General features: G+C 34.2%; 1 protein-coding gene across 14 annotated transcripts in view; it reads right to left on the bottom strand.

Annotated features, from left to right (window-relative positions):
• FER (FER tyrosine kinase) overlaps nt 1-27,823 on the bottom strand; it is a 132,669-nt gene that overhangs the window by 17,740 nt on the left and 87,106 nt on the right. For 11 of the 14 annotated variants that reach the window (XM_058166514.1, XM_058166518.1, XM_058166510.1 and 8 more), the window contains 3 exons: nt 27,321-27,436; nt 26,805-26,899; nt 9,723-9,846 (listed from right to left, as the gene is read on the bottom strand). In XM_058166514.1, coding sequence (XP_058022497.1) covers nt 9,723-9,846; nt 26,805-26,899; nt 27,321-27,436 — 335 coding nt within the window. Of the gene's footprint in view, nt 1-9,722; nt 9,847-15,514; nt 15,661-15,977; nt 16,078-19,561; nt 19,675-26,804; nt 26,900-27,320; nt 27,437-27,823 lie in introns of those variants that run through there. The other 3 variants (XR_009153149.1, XR_009153151.1, XR_009153150.1) reach the window with 3 other exon arrangements.

A 27,823-nucleotide genomic window follows, 5' to 3' on the forward strand; every position in this document is an offset into this window, starting at 1 on the left:
AGGGCCAGTCTCATTTTGGAGCATAATGGACCATAATTTACTTTTACAGATGAAAAACAGCTACAAATGATATTTGCAATTTTTACTTTTTGGAGAATATCAGAAGATGATTTGTCTTCATTTCAATGTTTACCCTTTAACTAAATGCAGAACAATATAATTTTATAGTAAACCAACTGACTATATGTTGGAAATAACTTCAGAGATTTGCATTAATAGTCTTTGTATATCTATCTCTAACTCTCTATTTGTAGTATATTTAATTATTTTCTGTCTTTTAGACCTTTTCTGATATATTCCTAACACTTTGTTATCTCATTTTCATCAAGTAAAGCAAATACAATAAATAGAAATTCCAGAATTAAAGAGTTTGTGCAGTTTAAATTACACCAAATATGAGTTTACAATGTCATCAACCCAGCTGTGTTTTTTTAAAAAAACTAAAGTATATAAATGTAATAGGTGAAGAAACTGGTAATATTATTATAAATAGTTCTCTTTATTAAATATTATTTTCAATATAGGTTCTTTTATCACAGCTAACTTCTTTCTCATAAAGATCTGACCCTAAAGAGAAATTAGAAAGATACATAAATGGCCAAAAAGTTTTTTTTTAATATGTAACCTAGACTCTTATCTTCAAAACTGCAGATAGCTTTTACATAACTTCTATGGTGACCATGTTATGTTTATTAAGAGAACCAAAAGTTAGAACCATTTTCAGTTGTGATTTAATAAAAGCTCTGGAGTAATCCTAAAAAACAGCTATTTTGACAAGAAAAATGCAAGGATAGTGACATGTTAAAGACTCTTCTACTGCTAAGCTGCTCAGAAAGCCTTTATAAGCTTTTTCCTAATAAGTACAACAAAATGGGAAACATTTGTTGAAGGACATAAATATCTGTAAATGACAAATTCCAGGGACAATAACCCATATAATTAATTTCAATTCAACTTAGCACATTAGCACACTGACAAAAAACATACTCAGCTATTGCTGTATTGTGAATATTATTGAGTGAAGAATGGAAGTATGTCATTACAAGAGTTATAAACAACCAAAATATCAGAGGTAGTTTTGGTTTCAGTAATTCAAGATGCCTTTATTTCTGGAAAGAATGAATTTTAAAAGAACAAAACATCTCAATTGATTAATTCAATAAATATTTTTTACTAATCTGCCTTTGTTGTGTAAGAAATTAATTAAATTTCTATCTAGATTAACATGATTTACCAAAAAGTTAGATAAATGTGAAATAATTAAAAATACCATTAAAAATAATTCATTCTGCAAAATATTAATCCAAATTTGTGCCACTCATCTATTTGCTCATCTTAAAAAGAATAAATTTGCAGAATAAGTAGAACCAAACTGATCCACTGTGTGAAGCTTCACTCAGTGATAAAACACTTTCAAAAAGATCAGAACCCATCTTCAGGATTACAAGTAGACTTGAGAAAGATTTCTATATGAAATTCTAAAGACTAAATAACAGTTCCTGCAGACTAACAGCAAGTGTCCTTCAATTGTCTTGAATTTAAAGAGTTCCAGATAGCATAGGACCAGATTGTGTGCCCAGGATAAAAACAATTTAGAACTAGGCAGACAAGTGCTATAGTTTTGCCTAGCTTATGAAACTAACAACATTTCCCCATTATTATTACTACTACATTACTAAAGTTATGTACAACACACCAGTATGGAAAATACAAGTATTTAATTTAAATGTCAGTTAAGATTCAGCCCTAATTTGGATGCTGAATGTAGATATGAACACTTAAAGTTGAAATGTCATCTATAGCTACAGTATAGTTTCCATAAAACTGTTGCTTAACAATTAAAACAAAGCAAAACAGAAACTCATAGACAAATGAGTTTAACAACTTTAATGAGTTAACACTTTAACAAACTTTGACAAAAGATATCCTTAAATGTAATATAAATTTCTATTAGTTCTCTATTCTGATTAAGTATTCTTATCATATTGGCTACTTTGCTCATCATTGATTATTTATGTGAATAGTGACTATTTTATGTAAGATTACTTGGAAAATTCTTACTTAATTTTACTTAGCTTGTAAATATTTCCTTTTTGTTTCTTCTTTTTTTTTCTTGGTTGTGCTTTAAACAATCTGTTAAATGTGATGAAGGTTTTTTTTTAAAATAACAACAACAACAACAACAAACCCTGGAGAAAAATGAAAGGGGAGGACAAGATGTGTAAAAATGTAATAGTTCCTCTCACTCATTTTCTGACACAGGAGAGATGATCAGACTAATAGCAGCGCCTTAAAGGATGCACAACCATTTGCTGATGCCCTGACAAAACCAATCACTGGCAGATCTCCTGCCAATAAAGGAGGAATAACGAGTAGAAAAGAAAATATTATTTACTGTCAGTAAAGATGTCCCTATATGTAAGCATACAGGAAGAACTTCATGAAGAAACCAACAATATTATGTTTTTAGATATTGACTGGACTAGTGGAATCTGCTGGTTTACAAATAATGAAATAATGCAACATACAAATACTAGATTCTAATTTTAAGGGAGAAATACATATTTGTGCATGGTACTGTACCATGCACAAATATGTGCCTCTCCCTTAAAATTAGATTTTTTTCTGTTCTTCTGTTTCCAGATAATGTAACTGAAATTCCCTTAGTTATTATGGAACAAAATCTGTTGGGGGAGGTCACTGCCTATATAATGAATTTAAAAGTTGAGATTTTAGGGATGCATGCATGTTGATTAATCTAAGTACCAATCAAAGAGTTTCTGAGCAATGGTTGAATATTGATTTTGTTACTATGCAATATAAAAGCTGATGTGAAAATATCCACTAATTATAATTAACGTCCTTGTTAAACTTAGAAGAATTATCTGCAATACATTTTTGAATGCACTGTTCACTCAAATTCAAGTATTGCTTGGCAGTTACAACTTCCTCCCTCAAAAAGGAAACATACAGCATAGCTTATAAATATAAGAATCGAATTTTGGTTTGGTTTTCCTATCTGCAAGGTTCAGTGTAAAGCAGAAAATCAAAATAAAGAGCATTGTATTCTACAGAATACAATACTATTCTACAGAACATTGTATTCTATAATGACAAACTTACAAAACGCTAAGATGGTGAGGAGACGAATAAGCTAGGAGGATTCGGTATTTTGAAACTGTTTAAAATATGGAAGATGGAAACTTTACTTATAAAAGAATTCTAAGACTCATGTTTCCTCCTCAAACATCCTGCTGACTAGCTGAGATAGTCATTCTCTTGGCACAAGGGCAAGATCTCCTGGCTGCAGCACAACATTTCAGAGAGTTTGGAATAAGAAATCTATTCTGACAATATCCCATATGATATCTGTTCAAGGCTAGGCAAGACAGACTTATGTACAGATTGCTGTGTTTAGATTTATTTTGCAGGGGCATTGCTATTTTTAGGTCAATTATAGGAAGGAATTCAAAGTCCTCCCACCATACATTTATCCTGCTGTAATCAAGGCAAAAGGCTCAAAATCACAAATTAGAATAGGCCCTGAGATTAAGATCAAAAGGAAAGGTAAACATTCCCCTCCCCTGTTTGAATTTTATTGTGAGATCCCTTGGGCATCTCCCTTCTTGACCACATCACAAATGACACAATTTGACAACATTTTGGTGTGGCACCAATTATAGAGAAGATAAGAGAAGGCCAGCTCCACTGGTATGAACATGTCTTGACAGCAGGACCTTCCACCATTGCCAAGACTGCCTACCAACCAAAAGTCAATGGCTGGCAACCTCACGGACGCCCAAAACAGAGATGGCAAGACACCATCAATAGAGAGATGCAAGCCGCAGGCCTGAGCTCTGGAGACGCAGCTGACTGTGCAAAGTGGCGTTCAATGATCCGAAAAGCGAACCCAGCACTTGTGGGAATATGCTAGGAAGACATCTTCGATCAAATTAAAAAAAAGGTTCCTTTCTCCAAACAGACCATTGTTTTCGATCAACAAATGTTAAACTAAAAATACCACAAACTCAGCAGGGTGCCAGACTACAGAGAGGAATTCCTAGAGGGTGCACTTTCAAGAAATAAGGGCAAGGTTTTCCTATATAAAGATCTCATGGAAAAGACTTAGTGCACTACAGCAGCTACCTCTGACAGCTGGTTTTTGTATATTGTGTTCTTGAAATAAACTTCATCTTTGATTCAAGCAACTGCCCGAGGTCTTTATTCCCAGCTCAGAAACAAACCTGGTAAGATTTCCTTCTAACACTACTACTCAGGAAAATGAGGGCAGAGGGCACACACAAAGAGCTAGAAGTGCTGTGCTGCTGTTCAGTTTCCCTTGACCTTCATCATACATACACGTTGGAGGCTTGAAGTAAAGCACTGCTTGCATATTTGCATTAGTTCTCATTTCCAAGGGAATATGGGGGAATTTCTGCTAGTTGTACAGGTAGTCCTTGACTTACAACAGTTCATTTGGTGACCATTCAAAGTTACAATGGCACTGAAAAAAGTGAGTTATGATCAAAAGTGAGCGTCACATTATGGAACAACCGGTTTGCCCAGAACCGAAAATGTGCACATGCACCTTCCGCGCATGCACGTGGCATCAAACACACAGCGATTATATAGGACAGAATAGCACCGGGATGGGTGGGAAGGCCCAGCCACTGGTTGGAACTACTGGTTAACCTGAACTGGTCCAAAGCAACATAGCCCACCTCTGTTTATGATTGTTTTTCACATGATCATTGCAGCATCCCCTTGGTCATGTGATCAAAATTCAGATGCTTAGGAACTGACTCACATTTATGACCATTGTGGGTCATGTGATCACCTTTTGCAACCTTCTGACAAGCCAAGTCAAGGGGAAAACCAGATTCATTTAACAAACATGTCACTAATTTAACAACTGCAGTGATTCACTTAACCAACTTGCCAACTGTGGCAAGAAAGGTCGTGAAATGGAGCAAAGTTCGTTTAACAAATGTATCAATAGCAACAAACATTTTGGGCTCAATTGTGGCTGTAAATCGAGGACTACCTGTACATGAATAGATATTACTGTTCTTTAGCTATTCTATATATTGGCATACTATGGCACAGTCTGGTCCTCAATTTCCATGTTTGGCTTCTCAGATTAAAGAGAAACAGCTTTTTGTCCCAAAATGGAGCTTCCTTACAAGGTTTCAAAGTGCAGAATACCCAAGCTACATTTTTTTTTGTAAGCAGACAGATGGGTGACAAGGATGACACGTTAAATGTTTTTTGACTTCTTCCTGATCTAATTTTTCCCAAAGTAGTAAATTAACACTGTAAACATACTGTACATGTGTAATAAAAATGCAGTTTTAAATATTCTAATTCTAATTATTTTTAGTCTACACTTATTATTAACAATTTATGGGGTGGGGGGAGAAAGAGAATTATATCTTTAGTAAAGTCTAAAACACTAGTGGAAATTTGCAGCACTCAAGGTATCAAGTATTTCATGATAAAAATCTGATAAAATTATGGTAACTGACTAAAAATTAGATGTCCACTTTCAAAATGGAAATGCCAAGTTTAGTTCTGAAAAAGTTTAGGATTGTAATAGTGACATGTTCAGAAAAACTGGTTAATAATAGCCATTTGTAGAGAATTGGAATATAACAGCAAAATAAAGTATCAAAATCAGTAGTGCCTCAATATAACACAAATCTTTAAAGAAAAATACTGTTAGCATTGTAACTGGAATGAATTATATGTATCTTTATGAAAAGCAAGAGTGGTATAGTGCTCAATTAAGCTATTTCAAAACAAGAAATAACAGATTTATAAAAATGAAGAATCTAGAGAAAATGTGTTATGAAAAATTCTCTTTCAGAAATTGTGACATTTATAATAATGCAAAATAACTGAATCTTTTATTACATATACAGAATCTATCCATTTCCTGTTCTCTGACCTTTAAATCATGATTATATGAAGGAAAATATTTTATTTGGATCTACTTTAGTCTCTTTTTATAAAGACTTTTAATAGGAGTAAAAGAAAATAATAAAGCAAGTATGAACCTTTAACATACATAACATAACATAACATCAGAGTTGGAAGGGACTTTGGAGGCCTTCTAGTCCAACCCCCTGCCCAGGCAGGAAACCCTACACCATCTCAGTCAGATGGTTATCCAACATTTTCTTAAAAATTTCCAGTGTTGCAGCATTCACAACTTCTGAAGGTAAGTCGTTCCACTTATTAATTGTTCTGTCAGGAAATTTCTCCTTAGTTCTAAGTTGCTTCTTTCTTTGATCAGTTTCCACCCATTGCTTCTTGTTCTACCCTCAGGTGCTTTGGAGAACAGCCCGACTCCCTCTTCTTTGTGGCAGCCCCTGAGATATTGGAACACAGCTATCATGTCTCCCCTAGTCCTTCTTTTTGTTAAACTAGACGTACCCAGTTCCTGCAACCGTTCTTCATATGTTTTATCCTCCAGTCCCCTAATCATCTTTGTTGCTCTTCTCTGCACTCTTTCTAGAGTCTCAACATCTTTTTTACATCGTGGCGACCAAAACTGGATGCAATATTCCAAGTGTGGCCTTACCAAGGCATTATAAAGTGGTACTAACATATAAAGTGGTACTAACACTTCACGTGATCTTGATTCTATCCCTCTGTTTATGGAGCCCAGAACTGTGTTGGCTTTTTTAACAGCTGCTGCACACTGCTGGCTCATATCTAAATGGTTATCCACTAGGACTCCAAGATCCCTCTCACAGGTACTACTATTGAGCAAGGTACCACATATACGGTACTGGTGCATTTTGCTTTATTTGAACTGTGTGTTGTTTATCTAAGAAAGTATCCTCTTAAAGACAAAAATGTAACATAATTATTTTGTCTATGTAATAATACTGCATCAGTACCAATTAATTTGAAATACAACATTAGTTAATAATTCAGAATCTTGCCATAAATGCAATACCTAATATATCTGTAAAAGGAATTATATTTTAAAACACAGTGCTATAATACAAATGATTATGCCTAAGGTATTTTACATCTTTCTTTCTTTTTCTTTTTCTTATCATAACTTTAACAGCCATTGTAAAATATCAGATGACTAAAGTGGTTCTACTATCAAAGGTCTCAAAGTTATATAGTGCTACAAACAAGATTGAGGTCTATACTCCCAATAGAGGAAAGAGACAAAATAGAAGCATTCAACTTTTTGATTTTGGATAGCCTACATTTTAAGGGTGTTGATTTGAAGGGGATCTATGAGGGCCGGGAAAACAAATGACTAATGAATTCAGTGAACTTGCCAAAACTGAAGTGTGATGTATACAGTCAGCCTAAACAGCATAAGAAGGCTGCTATTTTAAGAAAGTATTCATTGGGCTCAAATATTGTAGAATCATATAATTTAAAATCTGCCTGTTTACATAAGTAATAGAACAAGCGATTCCAAGGCAAAAAGAAGTAGAAAGAAAATGTCATACTAGAGAAATTGCCCATTAATGGTCTTGTGGTATTCTGCTTTATCAATGCCTTAAATGGTGGGTAACTAAGCACTACTATAAATGTATGAACAAAACCCCTCAATCTCATAATATTTACATAGACAAACAGAGAGTGAAAGCTGAAGAAAGAAATGATATGTAAGTGAAATATATATAGATTATGTGAAATGTTTTGTTTACTGAGAATTTAAAGGAACATTTTTCCTTTCAAGCTTTTGTTTAATATTATTTAAGAATTCTTTTTTAAAAGATATAAAAACCTATAATGTTGCAGTATCATTATGACAAGTAACATGAATCTGTAATAAACGAAATGACATTGGATAATATTCATTGCTATAAAAGCTTTGGTGGATGACACTGTAAAATGAATTCTCTGCTTAATGTGCTTCAAAGCACAGAAGAGAGCTCGAAAACAATTGTTCAAATAAAAAATTCACAAAAGCACTTTGGAATCTTCCAAATATTCCATATCTCTTGAACAATACGGTTATACTCAAAAACATTCAGAGGCATAAAAATTACCACTTCTTGCTATATATATACAGACAAAGGTAATCAAAGTATCCAGTTAATATAAATTCTGTAAAAACTATTTAAATATTGCCCTTTTGAAAATATTGTTTTATACTTGGGTATTCAAAATTATCAGTGAATCTGAAATAATTATAGTAAATAATTATTTAGTTATGAATTGTATAGATAGCTGCAATCTGTTATAATTCTGAATGGTTTTTGGAGTTATTTCCAATCCCTTTTAGCATTATGTTAGCTCTGCTTGTGTATGTGTGTATATGATAATCCAATTTTGAGTCATGCAAATGTGTTGCCTATGCTTACACAAGTATCTGAGGATTTATCAGGAAAGATACAAGATTTCATCTATAGTTCAGTAATTTGGTTTGTCTTAAACTACAAATAGTAAATGTTAGTTAGTTGATAGTGTTGCTAGGCAAAAGAAAAAGGGAACCGGAAACAAGTGCATGTCCTAGGTGCTGTTTGTCCAGGGGCTCACAACTTGGTTTTCTCCCACTCAATATAGGTAAAACAAAGTTCAAAGGGTGGAGAACCATGTTTGCTTAGAACTGGGTCCAAATGTTCTTTGAAATTTCTTCATCACATAAAGGCTATTTCACATTATTTCTCCAGATTAAGAAAAACTTTTCTTATTATCTCAAAAGCAAGATTCTGACGGTATCATTATTATTTGTCATGGTATGTTCCCTTGGAATTTAATGGAAGCATAGGAAATTACCCTAAGTAGGCTGCAGGCCACTCAAGTGCTTATTGTGCAATGAAAGACAGAGCAATCTGCGTGTATACTCTGCAGACCTTATAACAAAGTAGTATAAGAATACCACGTCATCCATGAATTTTTTTTTTAAAAAAAGATGAAAGCATTTTAAAATCCTCTTTCACTAAACTGACAGAAAAAACGAATGCAGGAGAACTTCTCTGCTCTAGAAGTACTATCTGAAGAACTATCTGATGGTGGGAGCACCAGATAATGATATCCAACTACTAGTTAATTCAGAGTTGGGGGTGGCAGTAAAGCATGGCATGAAAAGCTTTTGTGAACAAGTGATCATTCTGACACTGTATTGCTGCATACTGTCAATGTAGCATCTGTAATTATTAGGGAAGGGAACTGGGGTATAAAGGCATAGAATTGCCTTGATTGAATGGTAATCATTTGAAATATGGGTATGGAGTGCTAATTAGATACTGAGTAAGTGCTGAGATGCAAATGCTACAGGCTTTCATTCTGGCTAGATAAGTGAGTGGGGCTCCTGCTGCAATGTGTCTGAGCACATTCCTTCTTTTCTTCATGACAGAAGGAAAAAAAACCTGTTATTACTAACAGAAAATGTTTAGCAGGAGATGACTCTTCAGAGATGTGAACAATTGGAAGCTATTCCATCTTCTGAAGCTGTATTTTTTTCTCAGATACTACTTGAGCCCTCTAGTTTAATGGGGTACCATTCAACATTAGATTGGTTCTTAGCAAAACTGAAGCTCTCTATGATCTCTGAGAGCTGACCAATTTGGTATACGATATATATTACCCAATAGAACAGGATGTGACTGACTAAAGTATGCTTTGCCTAAACCCAAATGAATAAATAAAGTAAAATAATTATGATACGAGCCTGAGATTTTGTTACGGCTCATTTATGCTTATGTATTTTATACTAAAAAGATTATATGGTTTGGTCTTACCTGTGTATACAGTTTTTGGATTCAAGATACGCCATCCCAGCAGCAACATCTAATGAGAATTTCACCAACTGTTTGGTTTTTAGCTCATCCTTTTTCTTTCTTAAAAAGGAAAGGAAATCACCTCCTAGAGAAAGAGACAGATAAGCAATGAGACGTGACAGGGTGATATTCCCATTTATCTCTCATTAGTGATGCTTAACTGAACAGGAGGCAGTGTACTCTCTGCAATGTTTTCAATCTGAAGGTTGACTAATAAGAATAAAAATATCAAGATTATAGTTTAATTAATACTAATTTTTTAAAAACTATTTTAGATATATTTTTGTTACAAGATGAACATTTAAGCAGAACCCTACGCATATTTATTTATATATATATAAAAAATCTAGCCTGCATTTTCATCATTGAATTCAATTCCAAAGTTAATTCAATTCACTTAAAATAATTTACAGTAAGCTACATTAAGCACAGGACATGTCTACTATCTCTTAGCTGATATTTAAGCACTTAGGGGAGAAAATGCTCTGCTGGTTCATTATTCTGATTATTGAAAATAATGTGTGCTATTTACATGATGCAGTGAAAACAACTCTGTTATCTGTTTAAGAACGGCACAAAACATTTGGGAAGTTTGCATTAAAGTAATCCATAAAAAGTAAGATGTGAAGGGATATATGAAGATGAAATGTACAGAATGGGAACTTGTCTATTCCAGAAGTTAAAGGCTTACAGGAAGGCATGCTCCAAGTTGTAATAGGAAATGTACTAGGTACAGGAAGAATATTTCTCAGGAAATATCTCCTGGAAACATATCATTTGGAATTTTTTCCCCCTGCAAATTATGTGTTCTAACCACAGATCTTCCTACTTTATCAGAATGCAAACCTCACACAGTTATTTTCATTTGAATTTTGTGACACTGTATTGTGGTTTGATATAGAGCACATTCTCCCTTGGGGTGGGATCTAAACTTGCGTGTCTAAAATAACAACTTAAATGATAGTTTGGGAATTTATTTGCATTTTTATCCTACTGCATTCTCTGAAAGCTCATTAAGATCAGAAGGAAAAAACTGATATGAGAATTATCAAATATAATAGTCAGGGTTTTATTTTAAAGAATCCATTTATTAACATATGCTTGGAATTCAAGGTCTTACACTGCTTAGCCCCAGGATTGATCACAGCAGGGGTAAGTAAACTGTAGCTTATATATAGGGTTTCCAGCATCTGTAGAGCCCTAAAATTTCCTTTCTATCTTATTTTACAACTAAGAAGCAGAATAGTCTTCAATAAGGCTTAAGGGTCTTATTTTACTTAAACTGCCAAAAAGGAAGAATTCTAATTTTAGATGCCATATCTCCATGTTTTCTGCAACACACATAGGGTCCAAAATTAAATTAGAAATGCATTCCCAAAAGGAAAAGAAACTGCTTTAAGTCTCCCCTGTTTTAAAAGAAACATCCTTTTTCTGTAGTACATTCAAATAAATATACATATATTAGTAGGAATAACAAAACCAACATAGACATTATTTTATTCTAAGCTAATTAATTTTCCTGAATCTAAATCAGGCATTTGTTTTTTACAAAGACTTGCTTTTAACACAAAATATTTCAAACTGCAGAGATGTGCTTATTTAATGTATGAAATCATTAACAACTGCCTTCATATAAAACTGGCATGAGTGTGAGAGGGATTAGCTTAATTACCAAATTCTGAAATTTTTACCAAGTGTTCCAAAGAACCAGGCTTCCATACATAGAAAGACTCAAGAGGTGATAACTTAATTACACGCTGTTTAGTTAAAGCTTTCAAGAAAACAAACTGCCCTATTAAACCCTTTGGTTGTGTTCTCACCTATATTGCCTACCACGGATTATATGGTTCTAATTTATGACTTCAGTAAAAATGCCATCACATTTATGAATCAGATTGAAACACTGGAGAGTTGTAAATAAAATTCAGCCCATCATTAGTCACTTTAACAATAATAAAAAAAATATCCAAAGTGCTTTTACATAGCCTCAAGTGTGTAATTATGTGCTTCTTTAGAAAATGGATGTGAAAATAAGTGTTACAGTTGTAGATTGCATTTACATAAAATATTTCATGCTCCAATAGCCATAAATATGGTTATAGTCAAGCCCCTAAAAATAAGTTATACATGGGATTAGACGAATTTATTTATACAGATTTAGCATCTCACTAATACACTCATATTACTCAAGGTGATTTACAGTCGTTTAAGCAGCAAACCAAATGAGCAAAAATAAAATCTTACGAAATTAGGCATAAGGGATCCTACACCTACTACCTTCTAACCATACGACATTTGCTCTTTGATGATAACAAACTGGGGCATTCTTCTCAAGTTTTTGCATCAATCTTGTTGAAAACTTCCCCAAATCACCTTAAGACCGAGTTTTATTTAAAATATGTAACCAATTTGGCAGAACACTTTGAAAGATCTTTTTTCTATTAAATAATGCTACGTCTTCCTCATGTTCTGAGTGATATGATCGTTCTAGAAATAATGGGGTTTCTATGATATTCCCTTTCCTCTACAGCTCCCATTGCTACCATCGATTGTGAAGATTCTTGGTAAAATGAGAAATGTGGCTAGATATAATCAGAAAAATATATTCTCCTGTTAAGTCAAAAGAAAAGTTTCACTAGATAAACAAATATGATAGAGCCTTGACATAGGAAGCCATAATTTCCAAATAAGTCAACAAGAGAAGCGCACTTGTAGGAAAGAATTGTTTGATTTAAGTCTAATACCAGCTCTCATGCTTTCCAAAATTTCACTTACGGACACAAAAATCCAAGACATTTGTCTTAAAGAATGGAAAATATCTTGTTTGGAAATGGTACTTGTGAAAAAATGATGAAATTGGTTAGAAATTGAATGTAATCTAGATGTGTGATAAAGCTATTAAAAAAACCAAATGCAATTTTAAGCTACCAGAAGAATAATTTCTAAATCTTGTAAAGTAACCATCATGTTCTATTTTGCTGTGTTTGATTCTGAGCATTTAAAAGACTTTGTAGGAAACTCAAATAGGTTTGGAAATGAGCAACAAGGATAATGTGGAAACTAGAAATTATAATGCCTTTCAAATTTTTTAAACTATAAGGTAAAGGTAAAGGTTCCCCTCGCACATACGTGCTAGTCGTTGCTGACTCTAGGGGGCAACACTGTCCGAAGATATCTCCGTGGTCATGTGGCTGGCATGACTCAACACCAAAGGCGCACGGAACGCTGTTATCGTCCCATCAAAGGTGGTCCCTATTTTTCTACTTGCATTTTTACATGCTTTCGAAACTGCTAGGTTGGCAGAAGCTGGGACAAGTAACGGGAGCTCACCCCGTTACATGGCAGCACTAGGGATTCGAACCGCTCAGCTGCCGACCTTTCGATCAACAAGCTCAATGTCCTAGCCCCTGAGCCACCGCATCCCCTTTTTTAAACTATGCCATACAGGAAAATGTTAAACTATTTTTAAAAATGATTTAAGCAATTTATATGGCTGCCCATCTCACAACAATGATTGACATACAACGATTAAAACAATTTACAAACAATAATCCATGATGCTTGAGATAAATAATACGTTTCGCTCATAAAGTTACATTAACAGCAGAGCCTGCCTAATGACCTGTGGAAACAGCCAGGTCTTTAGAGCCTTATAAAAGGCTAACAAGTTTGAAACCATCTTGATCTCGGGCAGGGGGGTGCTATTCCACAAACAAGCACCGCCAGAAAGAAGGCATGACTCCTGGATCCAACAAAATGACATTTATAGAAGAAACCTGAAACATGTCTTCTTTTTGTTAGCTCTGGTGGGATAAGCAGAAACAATGGTAGAGAAGCAATCCTGCTTCTTGTTGCTTTTCTGAAAGACACTAAATATGTGGTTTTGTCAGTGGCCCTGGGAATTCCAAATCAGGTGGTTGAGTTGTTGCTACTGCCATAGGTTTGGGTAGGTTTTTTTTGTTTCTATGTTGTGGATTTTTAATGTTGTAAGCTACCCAGAGTCACCTCTGAGTTCGGTGGCCATATAAGTGTTTTACATACATACATACATACATACATACTTACTTACATACATAAATGTAGGGCTTTATAGGTGGCAACCACCACCTTTCATTGCACTCATGGAGCAGCAGAAATGCTAAAAACTGTCCATGGCATTGCATTCTGAGAGAGTTTCTGATTGCTCTTCAAGGTCAGCCCCACAAAGTGCCTTATAGTAATCCAAGGTGGTCTTTTCAAATACTAGTTTTTTATTTTAGAAGTATAGTTCAATTATAGGATAGAATAGAATTTTTTATTGGCCAAGTTTGATTGGACACACAAGGAATTTGTCTTGGTGCATATGCTCTCAGTGTACAGAAAAGAAAAGATATGTTCATCAAGGATTCTAAGGTACAACACTTAATGATAGTCATAGCTATAAATAAGCAATCAGGAAACAATCAATATCAATATCAATCGTAAGGTTACAAGCAACAAAGTTACAGTCATACAATCATAAGTGGAGGGAGATGGGTGATGGGAATGATGAGAAGATTAATAGTGTAGATTTAGTAAATAGCTTGACAGTGTTGAGGGAATTATTTGTTTAGCAGAGTGATGGCGTTTGGGAAGAAACTTCTTGTGTCTAGTTGTTCTGGTGTGCAGTGCTCTGTAGTGTCGTTTTGAGGGTAGGAATTGAAACAGTTTATGTCCAGGATATGTGATTATACCTCCAAAATAAGACATCCCCTGATAATAAGCCCAATCGGGCTTTTGAGCGCATGGCAATAAGGCTAAGCGCTTATTTCAGGGTTCAAAAAAATATAAGACAGGGTCTTATTTTCAGGGAAACACAGTACTATCTGTAATTTTTCTTGAATTTATAATATTTTGATGTTTGTACTTTAAAACAATTGTCATCCATACTGTCTGTGTCTCATTGACCTTGCTCTATGGATTTATGTATTGATTGCTGAGTGGTTAGTTCAGTTTCTTGATTGCCTGATTTGATTCAAGGCAGTTAAGTAAGGCAGAACAAATTAGATTGGAACACAGAGTCTGGCTATAGACAATGGATTTGGTGGTGCATTCTGGATGTAAGCAGGTAAGTTTACCAGATGTTATCTTTGTATTTGTTCAACAAAGTGCTAGCATATATGAGCAAACAGAAAATAAAATAAGAATATACAAATCATATATTTAATTGTGTAATATTTTAAAGAAAACCATTATTTGTTTAGTTCCTAATAATTAGTGGCTAGTGAATAGAAACTTTCAGAGAGATCACTTTTAATTAATATCAATTTTTAAGACAGAACAAACTTTAACTACAAAGAGTAAAAATAGAATTCAAAATCTACAGAACAAAAAAGCAGAGAACATTTCTATATAGTACCAAATGACTGAAAGAACAAATATAATGATTTGAAGTTAAGTGCTTTGATTAAAACAGTGCCAAGTCCAAAGAAAGAACATAGGCTTGACGATGAGAATCAAAAATAATCACGGAAATCATAATAATTAGCATAGTTTTCCTGCAGAAGAAATGCTTGCCTTACAAAACACTTGTACATATTTTTAGTGTTAACTGAATATTTATAGACCATTCATTTGTATATCAAGTTATCAAATAACAAAAGGGCTAAAATAAAATTTCCCACAAACGTATAATACCATAAAAACCTCCATTGCTCGCGTTATTTTTAAGGTAAGTTTTTAAAAACAATCTCAAAATGTTGAATAAGTGAGCTTTGGAAGACCATACTAACCAAAAGATTCCATGATATAAGTCTTTAGTGTAAAAGATTTATTTCGTAATGCTTAAAGATGTTGAAATCAGAAGGTTGTGTTGCACTGATTTCTTGGGAAGTTCCTTTCAACTTTTTTTCATTGATTCACCAGGTTCATTTTTTTCAATCTTAAAGAATTAGGAAAGGCATACAATATAAAGAAAGAGTCAGCAACCATTTAGTAAGCCACTCTTACATCATCCCACCCAGTTTGAGACAACAGGACAGTGCCTGCTACTATAATGGCTTTTTTCATTTTTTTAAAAAAAATGAATCAAAACAATCCAAATACAACTCTCAAAACAATAACCCATTCACTTGGAACAGACAAAACATGCTAAACAATTCTAACTGAAGTAGCCAATTTCATCCCAGAATATAAATGTTTTGTTTTCAGCTTCAAAAATTCAAAGCAACTATTTTGGTATTGAACCATTTCACACACCTCTCAGCAGCAACATGGTAGACCACTGGTACTGAACATGGTAGGCCACTGGTACCTGCACTCTCAGGTCTAACCAACCTTTGTGCTCCAATTCATCTTACTACAAATAAACAAAGATGTATTATTCATACGTTGTGTTTGGTTGAACTAGCCAAGACTCCTGGATTCAGGCATGATACCATCAGGTAAATTGGTTAGCATATCAGCTTTCAAACTGTCCATAGGAGACCAACTGCAGACTCTCAAATTCAGGAGAAAGCAGATAATTTATAAAGAATGGAAACTATACATAACTAAAAATCAGCCTGACTCTTGAATGGCTTTATTAGAAAAATAAAACAACAAAAAAGAACAAAGTCTGAAAGAACTAATTTCCAAGCAGCATATAAAAAATCAGTGGAATAGGAATATTTCATTCTTTTTAATCATGTTTTGTTTTTATCACATTTCACACTAGACTATCTTTTGTTTATGGCATAAATAATCTACAAAAATAGGATTTATATGATATTTAACCATTATTCATTCCTTATAGCTTGCTGAAAAGGCAGCCTAAAGAGAACAGTGTTTGAAGATCTTCATCAGTGCTCCTTCTATAATTTTTAACTGATGAATTTACCATTTAAAAGATGTTTTATGAAGATTTATGTTGCAACATGTAAAATATTATATGCTCTATTCCATCACAACGGAAGCATTTAGGTAAGGAAAAGGGTAATTTACATTATGAAAGTGCCAAATACAAGATGTGATACCAACTGCTATTAGACCTTGATTATGCTCATCACTGTGACATGAATTAACACCTAATTGCATATCCTTTAATATAAAGGGATTATTCTACTGATAAACTCAGACATTTATATCAACTGTAGCAAAAATCACCGCAATCCATCTTTATAAGGAATAGGGCACATTAATACTTCAAAGCTAAGCTAAGAGGATTTCACTAGAGCACTTTCATTCCATATCGCTAGCTGTGAATTTTATTTTTTTTACTGCCCTCTGGGGAAAAAAGTTTTAATACTATCATCATGTTACATTTATTGAGAATACATGTTATGAAAACACCACCATCTACAGTATAACAGCAAACAGTATGAAGCTGAAAGAGACTATGTGGAACAGCAAACTATTATTTTTGAAATGAAAGTAACTTGATAGAAGAAACAAACAACCTCTATCAGAATCTGAATTTAATGGCCTAGGCCCAGTCTGTAGTACAGTAATTCTATTCATGGAACAAGGCTTTCTATCCCACTGCAGATCCATGAACATATCTTACTGGAAGTTGAAGTCTGAAATGGTTTATGCATGTTATTTGCATATATGCACATGTACAGAGGGGAAAAGGGGATGAACTAAAATCAGAGATACTATATGTTGTACCAGCTGAAACATTTTTCTCCTACGACAAGGGATTTCTCTCTCCTGTAGATAAATCTTCCTAGGGAAACCTAAGTTATCAGCTTACTAGAGCAAAATATTTAGGTGTCTTGCTGCTTTTATGACAGAGTCACAGAAAAGTATGATGTCCTATGTCACAAAGCATATATTTAAGTAAATATAATTTATTTTAATGGGCAGATATCTGAACGATCATCAAATTCCTACGTTTCAGCACAAGTAGTTGCCCATGAGATATAAAACACCCTTATATTCCCTTAGAAATGAAACGTAATGAAGTTTTATTTGGAAACAATACCTCCAATGCTACATATATTTACCCTAATTTTACACCAAAAAAGCACTTAACACAATGAAATTGCATTTTCTGGACCAAACTATTAATTTAATTGGACAAAATGTACTTGCTTCTTCAAAATGATTTTTAACTAAAGAAACAGTGTTAAATGCAATTTCCATCTTAAATGTGGGAATGTAATATGTTGTTTCGCTCTAAAAAAAAACATTCTGTAAGCTACCATGCTGGACAGCAGGATGAGTAAAGAGATCAATAAGGAACCCTGGTGACACAGTGCAATATTGCAGGCAAACTCTGTCATTAGGCTCGAGTTTGATCCATTGGTTGACTCAGCCCTTGATCCTTCCAAGGTTGGTAAAATGAGGACCCAGATTGTTGGGGGCAATATGCAAATAATGCTTACATTACAAACCACCCAAAGAGTGCTGTTAATTGCTTTGGAGTGGTAATGGTATATAAGTTTAAATGCTATAGCTATTGCTAATAAAAAGTACAAGAAGTTAATATGCAAGACCTAAAATGCAGAGATATTAGATTCACCTATTTAATTTAATATTAAACAGAAATGCATAGCTCTAAACAGACTTGTTTTGTTAGATAAGACTCATAGAAACTCAAAAAAGCTGAAGAGATTTCTTTGGCTTGTATAACTCCTCTTTATTTTCTCTGTTGATCACTTTTCTACTGAATTACATGTAAAATTTAAGCTTGTACAGTATTTTCCATTCTGTTCAGCTGCCAATTGTTATCCAATTTCATCAATTCCCTGACTGCTGTAGCTAATGGGCTCCTACTGTGGATTCAGTGTCAAGTTCATCAATTAAACGTTATCAAAATTAGTGACTAGAAAACTAGAAACTCTACAGGCAAGTCTTCAGCAATGTAGTATGTACAAATTAATCCATTCCACATGATTCTCTGTACAAAAACATAATTTTGCTTTAAATCTTTTGTCAAATACTAATTGCATAAGAAATCAAAGGAAAAATGATAAAAACAATAACATATGGTTGTATATTGGGGCTGTAAAAAGCATTTGAAAGAGGTATTTTGCAATGACCTGTCATTAAAACAGCTACATTGTTTACAAGGTTTTTGTAGCTAATTTTTAAAAAGCCAGTTGTGTGTGCACAGCCCTACCAAATATTGGGCCTCCAAGCTCTCTGGCCATCCATGATTCACACACAATCTGCTCTGGACCTGCTAAGCCCTCCTCAGCTTCCCTCAACCGTCTTTATGGGTTTAATGTGCCTTTTTAACCCACTGACAAATGGTGCAGTGATGCATAGATCTAGCTGTTAACAGATAATTCTGTACTTGAAATAAATGAACTGTTAAAAATGCTCAAGAGTCTTCCTCTCACATATGGCTGACCAGTCCTCCTCCTCTTCCTGCTGCTCCTCTTCCAATAGAGGACAAAGAAAAATTCTTTCAGCAAGAAATATGACAGAAATATGAACTACTGATGTTTTCTAATCTCAGTGCTTGAATAGTTTAGTTATTGAAAGGAAAAGAGAAAATTTCTGTTATTAGATATGTGCTTTTTGTCACTATGGATGTTCATTCTGTTGCATGTGTTTTAAGTATATGCATTATTTCTTTCAGAACTAGGCAGATTTCAGGCTAATTGGATCTTTTTTTCTTCTTTTAATAACTGCAATCTGAGATCTAACTAAAGGCAGGTGTCAACACATATGAATTAGTATAATATATTATTTGTTTATTACAAGCACTTAAAATCTATCTTTTAGGACAGAAATTGTCCCAAAGCAGGTTATAATCAATATAAACAACTTAAAATAAAAACACAATAAATATTATTCAAAAGCAAAGACATTTCTAGAATGCTTCCCAAAATGTAAATGATAACAACAATAACCTTGTTGAGGCAAAGATCCCACTGGTCAAGCTTTCATGGTGGCTACTGCCTGCCTTTTTGTGCCCTCCCTTCTCTTCAGGGATATTTCTCACAGGGAATTTGGTAATAATGATCTTGAGAAAGTAGGAAGAAGAGTTTAGTCAAGTTGGCTTCTGTGATGTTTAACATTTTAAAAATCCACAATGTCTTTGAACATATTCTGAGCCTAAAAATTTGTTTTCAGTATCTCAACTGCATTGGGTTTAACCTATTTTTTTAAAAAAATATATACCACACTTTCTTTTTTAGCATACTATTTTAAGCAAACAAGATCACTTTGTTGCCAATTTGTCAAGACTACTGTCAGATCACAATCTATTCTATGTCTTTATAGTCAAAAGGGCAAGCTTAATGTTTCATCAAATAATTTTTAAGTACATTTTTCAGTACTGAATACTATGGCAACTTGTTTGGAGAGAAAAAAAATGTCAATGCAGACAATAGCCACCACTGTTTTTCTGTCACAGTAATAACACTTATATTTTATTGCCTCTGTAAAGAATATCAGAACTGGCTTGTATGCACTGAAAACCTCAGGCTATGGAATATCTTTTTTGACTTCATTTTGCAAAGCAGATTCATGAGAGGAATTAGGAATTGAATCCTCCTGGAATGTGGTATTTACTCTTAATGCATTCCTGAAAAACTGAACTTTATGTCTGAAGGGAAGAAACATGTGGCATTTCCATTTAATTCAGATATTAAACATGCTCATGTACACAGCATTCAGGAGCTGGCCTGTCATACTCTTGAAAAATATGATCTTAATTATTAAGAAAGAAAACTAAGCAGACAGGTAGTAAACAAAACTACTGCTTCCCAGAAGAGAGACTGAATTCAGCTGTCCATGTGTGTGAGAAAGAGATATTAGATCATTAGCTTCAGGATCCGGAGGGACTGGATCGGCAATAATCATTTCCCGCCACAGGTAGCTGTGAAATGCACAGAGAATAAGGGCTGCTGGGATTTTTCTTCTCCCCATATCAACTACATATACATCCTGCTGCTTTTTCTTTTACATGTACAAAGCATAGAACAAGAAAGAACACCAATAAAAAATGCAATTTCACAACATTATTACAGAACCCTGGAAGAGCCTAGCTTTTGGTCTCCTCCCTTCGCCTCCCAGTTCACGTAGGGAAACCTCAAAGCCATTCCTATTAACATAATAACATTTTCTGAAGCAGCGGGTTTGGCAACAATTTGTTGCAGGCAGAAGGCAGGAAAGATAGGAGGAAAATCCTTCTCAGCTTGGCAGTACTGAGAGCCAGAAGATATTAAGAAAGGGCTATAGAGTGAGTTGTTCTAAGCTACTATTATTACACATAAAGGTATCTTTCACTAATTGCATATCATACTTAAAATAATGTTGTACATTATTGTTTCTAAAAGGATTTTTTTCCTGCCCTCGTTTTATGTGCCCAGATAGACAAAAGATCATTGCATCACGTCTTTATTTAATGGGAAACTTCTCTTCTACTGGTGCAACCTGTACCAGGAAGCAAAGCTGGGTTGAGGCTAAAAATGGAAATGATTGTTCTCAGGTTATAATTCAATTCATCAAATGCCTTCTTGGACTCAATATATTTGATACTACAGTACTGACTACAGGGATACAGCTCCAGTTTCAAACAGCAACGAAATAAATAGGTATAATAAAGGTGAGGTGTGTGTCTGCAAGAAGGCTGAGATGTGATTTTGTTTGGATGTAGGATGATGCTACCTGATGTTCAAAGATAGACAGGTATTTTCCTGACAGGGTATACACATTCCTGTCTCAGGCAGGTTCTGATTAAAGCATGGCTGGAGATGATGTAGGCAAGGATGTTACCCAAAACTCACTTTCTGCTAGTTGGAAAAAAAATGTTTTTCCCTTTAAAATTAGGTAGAAATGGCAGATTCAGCAACTGGGAAGTGGGATTTAAAGACCTCTCCTTTGCCTCAAATTTAACATAGAACACAATTTTCTGGTTATAAATTGGCAAAGAGATAACATTTATTACAAGTTTAGTCTATTCTCTGGAGCAGGGGGTTCCCCACACCCAGTCCATGGACTGGCAGCAGGCCATGGCATGCCAGAAATGGGGCCACACAAACAAGCGAAGCTTCATCCATAGGATGCAAGCAGCATGCAAAACCACACCCCTGCAGAAAAAACTCCCGGGTGTCCAAAAGGTTAGGGGACCACTGCTCTGGAGCAGGAGTCTCCAACCTTGGCAACTTTAAGACTTGTGGGCTTCAACTCCCAGAGTTCCTCAGCCGGCAAAGCAAAGCTGGCTGAGGAAATCTGGGAGTTGAAGTCCACAAGTCTTAAAGTTGCCAAGGTTGGAGACCCCTGCTCTGGAGGATGGTTATCAAATTATTATTGAAAAGTTAGCTATTGTGCTATGTTAGTTTATACTTTATTGTATCTGATATTTATATATACTTTATACGGTAAATTTTCTACTTGTATGTGACTTGGAACTCTTTACAGCAAAACTCTTTACTTTCCTCTAAATTAGGAAAAAACCAACATCATCTGAAATCTATGAACAATTCTGAAAGAACTTTCAACAGATATAGGGTTGGAGGAATTCAGTATGTGTAGTATCTGAGATCACTTTAAATGGATTGTCAGTGACCTATGAAATGGCTCGGACAGAAAGATACCAAAATGTATTACTAAACAACCTGTGTCCTTTTGGGTAATCATTTCAGAGATATTTTCTTGCCAGATTCTTCAATGCCTTCAACAATGACAGACCTTCTAATGTGCTTCCTTCAGTAGAAAAGTTGGAATATCTGCCTTGAAAATACCCCATACGGAACTGTATAGCAGACAAACATCAGCACAGGAAACATTTTATCACATTTTGTATTATGTCATAAATTGCTTTATGATAATACTTACGTTACACAATGTTTTATAATAATCTTTGACTTATGACCTTAATGCAGTCTGCCTATTATGATAGTAAGTCATAGTGGTAGTTAAGTGAGGCTGCCCACATGGTTGCCTTGTTTAACAACCAAAAACTTTTCTCACTGGGTCCACCATGCATCTACCTGGTTGGGTCCCCACAGGCCTTAGATGTGTTTGCTGCCCCATTGGGTCCCACGCCTTCCTCTCTCCTATTGTGTCTCAGCCCACTTACTTTTTCCAAAGATTGCCTTTGGAAAGGAGATGAAGCTGATCTGCCACATGACCTTCCTATACAGGGGCCATATGATGTCATTTGGGAAGCAGACGCCATTTTAGAAGTGGCTGCAATTCTCAAAGTAGCACATCTTGATCCTGTCCAACTTGCACCTGCTAATGGGGAAGGTGATGTCTCACTTTAGGACCACATCATTTAGTGATGGAAATTCCTGTCTCAATTGTGATTGTAAGAAAGGATTATCTTTTGTTTTTAAAAAGGTTGACTTTTTCATTTCTGAGGATCTCTTCACTCCATTGAATCACCATTTATGATTTTCACTTCGTCTTGACCCATTTGCTCTTTCTTCTTTTATTTGTTTCAATTCACATACACTGATTAAATTTCATTTTTTTAACCACATACATTTCCTACGTTCAGCTCAGTTTTGTTTCTTCTCACATACCCACTCTTATTTTCATATAAGAAAGTAGGCAGAAGTATGCTTTTATACACAGCCATTCTACTTATTTAGATAAACATTCATTATATACCCACACACACACACATATTCTCCTTGTTTAGCCACTGCCCTGTTTAACAGCTGTTTGCACTTACAACAGTGAGGTAGAAGTAACTTTATGATCAATCCTTGCATTACATCACAGGTCTGTAAAGCAAAGAAAAATGGAAATGCAGTTTCACTTAGTGACTGCTTTGCTTAATGACTGAATTGCTAGTTCCAGTTGTGGTTCCTAAACAAGAACTATCTGTAATTTATGTATCCAGATCACTGCATCAGTGTTTAACTAGAATATTGAATGAAGGCTTACCAAATGTAGGAGATTGGAAACAAAACAAGAACCTCTACCTACAAAGATTTCACTGTTTCCTCCAAGAGTATAAAATAGGATAATCAACTACATCCTGTTTTCATGGATTTAACATACTAAATTCCAATATAATAAATCTGTGTAATGTGCAACCTGAAGACCTGGTTCCAAGTATTAATGTATATTCAGTGTGATTATGTTATGACAAGTTATGCTCTTCTGTTCTCATTTGGATTAGAACATTAAGCATGAAATGAAACATCACCACAACCAAGCAAATAATGTGGAATAGCACTTTAAAATACACATTAACACAATATCAGCAGTATTTTGAAGGATGAAACCAACAGGAATAAAGATTGAAATATTACAAATCATGAATGATACTACCTATATGCATTGCTTCCCATGACTGGAAAAAGAATGGTTGGCTACCTAGTGCTTAGGGGAAGGCTAATTTTCAGAAATATAATTATGTCCCTATCTTGATACTCATTTTACAAATCTGTCAACCACAGATATCAAATATAATCACAGAATATTTTTATATAATTTATTATGTTTTAATATAGTGGACTTATTATTTGTAAACATTTTTGAGATAGAGAATTTTAAAGTATACTGAACATTTCAGACAGGAATAGTAGACAGCGTTGGAAAAAATGCTTTTGATAATAAATTATAATAGGTATATTCTACTAATGCTATTGTAAATAATAATAATAACAATAGAGTTGGAAGGGACCTTGGACGTCTTCTAGTCCAACCCCCTGCCCAGGCAGGAAACCCTACACCATTTCAGACAAATGGCTATCCATCATTTTGTTAAAAATTTCCATGTTGGAGCATTCACAACTTCTGCAAGCAAGTTGTTCCACTGATGAATCGTTCTAACTGTCAAGAAATTTCTCCTTAGTTCTAAGTTGCTTCTCTCCTTGATTAGTTTCCACCCATTGCTTCTTGTTCTACCCTCAGGTGCTTTGGAGAATAGTTTGACTCCTTCTTCTTTGGGGCAACCCCTGAGATATTGGAACACTGCTATCATGTCTCCCCCAGTCCTTCTTTTTATTAAACTAGACATATCCAGTTCCTGCAACTATTCTTCATATATTTTAGCCTCCAGTCCCCTAATCATCTTTGTTGCTCTTCTCTGCACTTTTCTAAAGTCTCAACATCTTTTTTACATCGTGGCGACCAAAACTGAATGCAGTATTCCAAGTGTGGCCTTACCAAGGCATTATAAAGTGGTATTAATGTTCTTGATTCTATCCCTCTGTTTATGCAGCCCAGAACTGTGTTGGCTTTTTTGGCAGCTGCTGCACACTGCTGGCTCATATCAAATGGTTGTCCACTGGGACTTCAAGATCCCTCTCAGTTACTACTATTGAGCAAGGTACCACATATACGGTACCTGTGCATTTTGGTTTTTTTGCCTAAATGTAGAACCTTACTTTTTTCACTGTTGAATTTCATTTTGTTCGATAGCGCCCAATGTTCAAGTCTGTCAAATGAGTACCTTAAACTCTTTCACTGGTTTCAAGATTAAACTGCAGTAGCAATGCAATCCAAAATTGAAGAAAATCCATGTTAGAATTATCTTATGTGATACTAAAATATTTATCACATAAACATTTTGGGTCACATAAAATAAATTGAACCAAGACTAAAAACATAATGAAATAAAAATGTGGGTATTAAAATTATTAAATATATTGAATTAAGTCTATGAAATACTGAACTCATTCAAAGATACGTTATGAATGCAACTCTACTTTTTAACCCATTCTTCCCCTTACAGTTGCTATTTCAAAATTTGCAATGGTAGTTGAAGCTTTACATGGCAAAATTAGTTGAGTTTTTTGTCCCTAGCCTCTAATAATCTCTCATGTTTTTTGACCCCACTTCCCATATCATACAGTTCCCATTATCTATTTCTCGGCACAAATACAAGCAGTAATTAAATTTCAGTATCTTGTGATTATGCAACAGGAACAGTCCTTTCAGACAAAGCGCTTCAGAGATTGGGGAATAAGACTTCACATATCATGTTTTTCTGATATTTCTCTTTTGCAGCTTTTAGTGCCTTCTTAGAAAAGACAAAAGAACCCATTTGTAAAACATTTAATAAAGTGAAGCCAAAGATTTCAAGTGGGCTACTGTGACCATCTAAGGAAATAGTAAGACTAGCATTAAAAGACTGACCTCACTATCTATTTTATTAATTTTTATCCTTTATGGATATTTTATTGTATCATGCAATAATGAATTTTTGAATTTTAATTTTATGACCTTTAGTGAATTACTTATGTGATTAAGGTTTTGATAATTACTATCTCAAAACATACTTACTGTGGACTATTTTATGTATAGCCCACAATGGAAAAACTATATTAGAGTAAAACCTACCAGCAGCCATCAATGGTTGCTGCATATAAAATCTTTTCAACACCCACTTTACTAAATGAACTAAATGAAATATTCATCTTGTGGCTTCAAATTTTTTTCTCTTCTCTATATTAATCATTCTTTTTCTCCCCAGTCTTACCAAAAATATGTTGTGCATAAATAAATATATACAAATGCAGTTTAGCAAAAATACAACCATTTATTCTCCAAAACCAAATTTTAAAGAATGGGGTTTTGTTTGTAAAAGGGACATTAGGATTATATTTTGCTTTCTATCACAACATGCACAAAGGTTGCAAAACATATCAATGTTTGCAACAAATTAACATTACAAATACAAAAATTCATGCATGGAGATCACCATGTGGAAAATACGTGAAAACAATTCTGCAATATAGTTTCTCTTAACTTTCAACGTTGTTTCTTTTACATGAACTTGACAAATTAATCAATATTTCTTTATACTTTTAATAGAACTCATACAACAGAGGCATTTTTTACTTTTTTTCTTATACTGTATATTCAATATTTACAAGTAACATGGATCAGCTAAGATTTGCATACTTCCATGTTCTAGAAAAAATTATAATGAGATATATTTAAAAGCTATGATTTTGATACTACTTCCCTCTCCTGGCAAAAGCAAAATATTAATATTATTTTGAATTTCCTCAAGCCATTTTTATCTAATCTGATAAATCACACGTTTAAATTCCAAAATGATGTAATTTAAAAATCATAAAATGCATGTCCAAGACAACAAAATACAAACATGAGATAAAGAGAAAAATAGAGGAAAAATGGCATATAAATATATTTACAAATAATATTATAAACCGACATTACCTGGAACAAGCTCCATCACAATATAAATAGGCTGCCTTTGAGTGCATACTCCTATAAGTTTTACGATATTGGGATGGTCATATTGTTTGAGTATTCTGAAAAGAGGTGGAAAATTTCCTCACATCAATGTAGTATATCAATCTATAAATGCTCTTTAATTTATCATAAGAAAAAAGTTCATTCACTTACATTTGTTCTTCCAGAAAATTTAATGACAAACCATGAAAGATTTTCCCGAATTTTTGAGAGTATCATTTTAGACATATCTTGCTTCAGAAAACAGTAAAGATCTAAATATACACTTTGTATATAGAAAAAATCTAAGATAATGTTCTCATTGCTGATTTCTCTGCCCTTTCCCCATCCCAGAGAGGCTTAATTTAAGTGACTTCTACATTATTATCAATGTAATAGGATAAACACTTTCAAATTGAAATACATTTTGAAGTGGGAAATATTTTCAGCCACCAAATGACTTTTAAAATTATATGTTTTGGTATTTTTTTTACTTCTTACCTGGCCTCTGATAAAAACTTTATTTTCAGTTCTTGAGGAAGATCTTCTTTACACGTTTTTACAGCAACAGGTGTTTTATCTTTTAATGTTCCTTTATAGACTTCACCAAAGTTACCCTGAAGTTGTAAATATTAGAAGTTATCAGTGAAGAAAACAGTGAACAAAATCATGTTCTAAATGCATAAAATCTCAGAATACCTTAACTCAATGCAGTCATACTAATTTTCTTTTATATATAAGCTCATGTGACTTAGAGAAGTAGATATTGTTTTTAACACATGAACTAGTGCAATGCAGAAGTATCTTCAGGGGACAAGACGAGTCAGGCTGACATCAGTAAGTATCATAATGTAATTGCTGCACTTGCACATGCCGCAAAGGGGTAGAGCTCATATTTTAAAATTGTGGTGTTTCCCATGTTACTTATGTTAGTATTTCTCAAAAATTATATTTAAATTGTTATAACAGTGGGTAATCAAGTAGACATGAAGCCAGTGGAGTGA

The sequence above is a fragment of the Ahaetulla prasina genome, chromosome 2, assembly GCF_028640845.1.
Source record: "Ahaetulla prasina isolate Xishuangbanna chromosome 2, ASM2864084v1, whole genome shotgun sequence".
In the NCBI taxonomy this organism is placed as follows: domain Eukaryota; kingdom Metazoa; phylum Chordata; class Lepidosauria; order Squamata; family Colubridae; genus Ahaetulla; species Ahaetulla prasina.